Consider the following 5,325-nt stretch of genomic DNA (forward strand, 5'->3'; position numbering starts at 1 on the left):
TTTATTTTTGTTATTTTGTTACCATACTTCATCAGAATAGTCATCCAGTCTATTACTTTCCTGCTACTTTTCAACACATTTGTATAACCTGGTTTCCGCTTCATTCATGTGCCATCAGAGCACTAAATCTTTAATTCTTCACTGGAGTCATATTAATTGTTTTCAACTTCAATAATACTAGTAACCACCATGGATTTCTCAGATGCTACTTTTCCTGCCACTTTCTAATCATATTCAATTACTTGCTTTCAACACTGGAGAAATCTCAGTTTATTTCTTACTTTTTTTTTTTTTTTTTTTTTTTTTAATGCAAGAAAGAAGGAACCAAAGGCAAGGAACCCACAAACTGTTCCTTCCAAGAAAAAACAAAAACAATACAAAAGACAGCCAACTTCAAGATCCGTTCATTTCGATATGACTGGAAACACTGCGTTTGAAAGATTGGAGATCATAGGAAGTAGGAAATACGACCAGAGGGAGACAGTTCCAGGGCTGACTTGCTTTCAACACCAGAGACCTCTGTTTCTTTATTTCTTACTTGCTTTCAACTTCAATAACAATAACCATGAAGCTCTTGGTTTGTATATTTTTTACTTGCTTTCTACTTCACTTACATTCTTTATTTCTTGCTTGCATTCAACTTCAATTACTTTCTTAATTTCTTACTTGTTTTCAACTTCATTTACAATCATCATGGAGCTCTCAGTCTCTTCATTTCCAGTCACTTCCTCATCTGAGTCATAGCGTGCTCCCGTATCAGGTGGCAGTTCCTGGGTGGTCATGGCACCGGGAGCATCACCCAAGCTGGCAATGGCTTGTATATTGGCGCAGATCTCAGAGTACAGCTGATGCACTAAGCTGCTCATCTGGGTTACATCCTTCACCTCTACTGGCTTCTCATGGGGAAGCTGAGTGTACAATCGCTCAGAGGGATAGTGTTCCCAAGGTGCCAAGTGAAGTTGTAGTGGTCTCTTTGTCAGAAGGGAAAATGCAGGCTGTAATTCATAGCAATTCTTAAATAATGAGACTCGGGCAAATATATAAAGGCCCAACCTGGCTCTTGACATTGCAACAACTAGACGCCTGACATCTCGCAAGTGTCCCACCGCTCGGGTCCTCACTAACGACAGCAATATATAATCATTCTGCTGTCCCTGATACTTGTCCACTGTGCTGATCTTATGAGGACGGCCAAACAGTGGGTTTCGGGCACACCTCTGCTCAACGACATCACGTAGTAGTTCCTTCTGGCCATTATATGTAGTCAGCAATGAGATCTTTGATGCAGGATAGCCAAGCAGCCTCATATACATATACATGTGGACAACATACTCTGCCTCAGCCAAGTTTTGATAAAAGTATTTTCGTGGCTCAGATTCACCACGTCCTTCAAGATCATCTACATTTATAAGCTGGTATTCATAAAATATCCCACCATTAGCAGTTTTGAATTCAGGCCAGGATATAACATGAGGTAAATCACCCAGATTATTATACCTCCAGTTGTACAAAGCACAGATGGATGGCCGAGCTCTCCCCTGGGCATCCAGCTCAACTGTTGGAACACCAAGACGTACAAATCTGGTAAACAAACTCTGCTCACAGTTACTATATTTTTGGAAAGCCATGTTCTTGATGACAGGAGGCAGCTGGTGGTGGTCTCCAATCATAACCCAGCGTTTTAACCGATTCCTGCCATCTTCTGGATTTTGAAGCAGCAATGGTATGAATGTTTCAATTTCCAGAATTTGAGCACTTTCTTCCATTAAGATGTTATCAAACTGAAAACCAAGGTCAACAAGTTCACGACGTTTGAGTGCTGCATGTGTACAAGTCATCGCAATGATCTTTGCCTCCTTGACAAGCAGGTACCTTGTTCGATCAAGACCACTCCTCAACATTTCAAAAGCACGAAATTCTTTCAGCTGTGTAAATATATTCTCCAGGTAACGGAAACACCCCTCAGCAATTTCCATATCCTCTTCATAACTTCTTTTCTTGAACAATGGCTGAGGTGCATTACTGAAGAATACATGGAAAGGAAACATGTCACTAACTTGCTCCACATTGACAGCTTTACCAGGGGTGGCACTCACTTGACTAATGTAGCGCTCCCATCTTGCCAACACATGCTGTAAGAAGAAATATCCAGCTGTTTCACATGACGCTCCCATTTCTCCAGCCACTCCAAGTGATTCTTTGAGCCTTGTGACCTCATCAAGCAACTCAAGTCGCTTACTGAGAACATAGTTGACTCTACCATATCGGCTAAAATCTTTCTCAGTTTCTAAAGCCTCTTCACCATGACCTAAACGAAGTAAATGCCTCTCATCAACATCCAGTGCAATGACTTTCTCAAACAGCTGATTGAGAGCTTGGTTGGAGTGGGTCACAACAAGTGTGCGTTCAGCTGGATTGTTGTGGTATATGTTGGAAATGATCTGTACAGCAACATCAGTTTTTCCCGTACCTGGAGGTCCAACTACCATAGTGAGACCTGGCTGCATTCCAGAACGAATTGCTTCCACTTGAGTCGGCGTAAACTGTACCCTATTCCTCCGTGGTACTGTGTAAGGGTAGGGACCTCGACTGGGCACTACGTAGGGCTCGACAAAAATAGCCTTTGATATCTTGGCATCTCCATCGGTCGGACGCTTGGATGATTTCTGATCCTCAAAAGTCAGCTTGAAAGGTGGCTGCATATCTGCTTTTGGATTGTGGTTTATGGTGTAACCTGGAAAGCTCTTCTGTAAATGAGCAAAATCAAGGAAGGTGTCATTAAAATCCAAAGTGGTAAGAGAATTCTCACGCTGAGAATAATGAGCTGCTCCCGGGTCACCATAACCTAAAATAATATCCAAAAGCCAGTCTGGTACCACACACTTAGTATTCATTAAGTCACGGATAGTTTCCAAAACTGCCTTAAAGTTGTTCTCTTTTGGTTTCCTCCTCATCAGAACATTGAAAGTTTCATAGACATCTTCACTACCATCACCTGATTTGATGTTATCCATGTCAATCTTATATTGGTTGCAGTCAAGCCAAACACGAAATGTCCTCGTCTCCCCTTTGAGTTCTGGTTTGGGCTCGGGTCCTTCTTCAATAACTCTGCCATTTTCATCCAGCATACCCTCAATCTCACAACCACGCACATGTCTGATTCCCCATTCATCTGGGAAATACCCCTCAGGGTTGGGTACTTCCTTAGGCCCAAATATAGACAGAAGCAAACAAACATCATGCTTCCTGAGAGCCTCCCATTCACTCTTAATCTGACTCTTAACACTCAAAGTAACAGTTATATCAGCTCTAACTCTTGAGGGTTTATCTTCTCCAACATTGGGTTTTGCTACTTCACACACAGCAAAGTTAGCAATTGGCTGTGCCATGCGAGCCCACCCTCTAAAGACAATACTCCCATTTTCTGCTGACCACGGATTTAATCTCATTACAACATCTTCAATATCTTGGCGAATTTCGTACGTAGACTCTAGTCTGAAGAGGTCAAAGTTTCTCAGCAAGTAATCATGTAAGGTCAAGAACTGGAGATTGAGCTTTGGCAAAGCAAGACAGGCATCACCAGAAAAGTACTCTGAAGGAACAATATTGTCATCCCAGATTATTTGTTCTATTGGATAAAGGGGCATTCTATTTATGGCTTCCAGTTGGGAAATACGTCGCTGATATTTCCAGAGAATTATTTCTATCAAATACTCCCTGTTTTCTTCATTTTCATCTCCTTTGGGGAGTAAGTGGAGTAGCTTACACAGTGTCTGGATGTCAACATTTTCCAAATGTTCAATATACTGTCTAAGTGAAGCAGTGTCATCAACTGCAGCAACACTGGAAAAGCTGAACTGAGCTAATTCTGGAAAATTCTTAAAAGTAATAAGCTGAAGTTCTTTCACCTGATTATAGTGAATTTTCATGACATCCAAGTCAGACAATGGCTGGCCTGTATTGTCATTGATCTCAAACTGTCCAAAAACCTTGAGAATATGAAGCAATTGTGAGAATAATTTCCCTTCTTCTCGACTGGCAAGTGCAGATAACTGACACTTCACAAGGAGATTGCAGGAATGTAAAAGGGTATTGAAAAACCTTCTAGTGGGTAGCTGAGATTCCAGATCAATCATCAGTTCAAGAAACCTCTCACAGTAATGAACAACATCTGGCATGACTTCCACTTCACCTGCTGGTATTGTTGACAGTTTCTCTAAAAACTGCTGCATAAGAGAATACAAAAACTTGGTATCAAAACTGAAATTTTCCAACTCTACACCACTCAGCTTTTTCCTATGACGTGCTGTTCTTTTCAAGGCTTTGGCCCAGTTTGGAAATTCCTTGAGAACATTTTGCAACTGACCTTCTGAAAGACATTCCAGTATGTTATACGACACAGTGTGGCTAATACCATTGCGTATGAGATCAGTTTCAATGCTATTGTACAAATGGTTTAAAAACACAATCATATGAGTCTGTTCCTTCACAGAAAACTTATTGGTTGTATCCAGACAAGCCTTCATGAGATGCCTCAGGAAGACTGGGAATGGATCAGGGTGCTTTACAAAGGAATCCCAAGCTGGAACTCTCTCCCGAAACTTTTCATTAACCAATATAACCACTGACATAAGATGAGCTGGTGTGGCATTTTCAGAGTAGTTAGGCCACACATAATTTTCCAAGTACTGACTCAACTCCAGGACCACAATGCGGCGGGTGCTGAAATCTGTCGCCCTCACTTCACTCTGGTAAACATCGTCAATGACCTGGGCATCGTAGGAAAGGTGGGAGTCTCGGGTGTCCGGTGACCAGTATTGCTGAGCCAGGAATGTCACACGATCAGCACTGATCTGCTCAACAGTCAGCCCCTTCATTCTTCTGATTCTGGACTACTGGTTGCCTGGAATTAAAAACAATGTGTCTTAATGTGATACACACTGCTGCAACAACATAAAAGATTTCACACAGCCAAGAAAGTCCATGTAGTCATTTGAGGATACATGCCCATGGCAAATTATACAAACAAAACAAATAAAGTGCTTGTTGGAGATATGTAAGAAGGCATGGATGAGTGAAACTGTGCCTGCAGAGTGGAAAAAGGCTGTGACTCTACCCCTGTATAAAAATAAAGGTGAGCAAAGTGAGTGCAAGAATTATTGTGGCATAAGTTTATTGAGTGTGGTAGGGAAGGTATATGGAAGAATTATTATAGAGTGATTTAAGAGAGATATCAGAAGTCCTAGTGAGTGATGAACAGGGTGGCTTTAGAAGTGGTAGAGGATGTGTGGATCAAGTATTTGCAGTGAGACAGATAGCAAAGAA

The 5,325-nt window shown here is 41.5% G+C and overlaps 1 protein-coding gene across 1 annotated transcript; it reads right to left on the bottom strand.

Annotated features, from left to right (window-relative positions):
* Nucleotides 1–281: 281 nt before the first annotated feature.
* On the bottom strand, nucleotides 282–4,877 carry LOC145397764 (RNA helicase aquarius). The gene has a single exon (XM_080270791.1). The coding sequence runs from the start codon at nucleotides 4,875–4,877 to the stop codon at nucleotides 663–665; it is 4,215 nt and encodes a 1,404-aa protein (XP_080126917.1). The 3' UTR covers nucleotides 282–662.
* Between the last annotated feature and the right edge of the window lie 448 nt (nucleotides 4,878–5,325).

This window comes from Coenobita brevimanus, chromosome 43, assembly GCF_032717465.1.
Source record: "Coenobita brevimanus isolate Jiangsu-jjx chromosome 43, ASM3271746v2, whole genome shotgun sequence".
Lineage (NCBI taxonomy): Eukaryota > Metazoa > Arthropoda > Malacostraca > Decapoda > Coenobitidae > Coenobita > Coenobita brevimanus.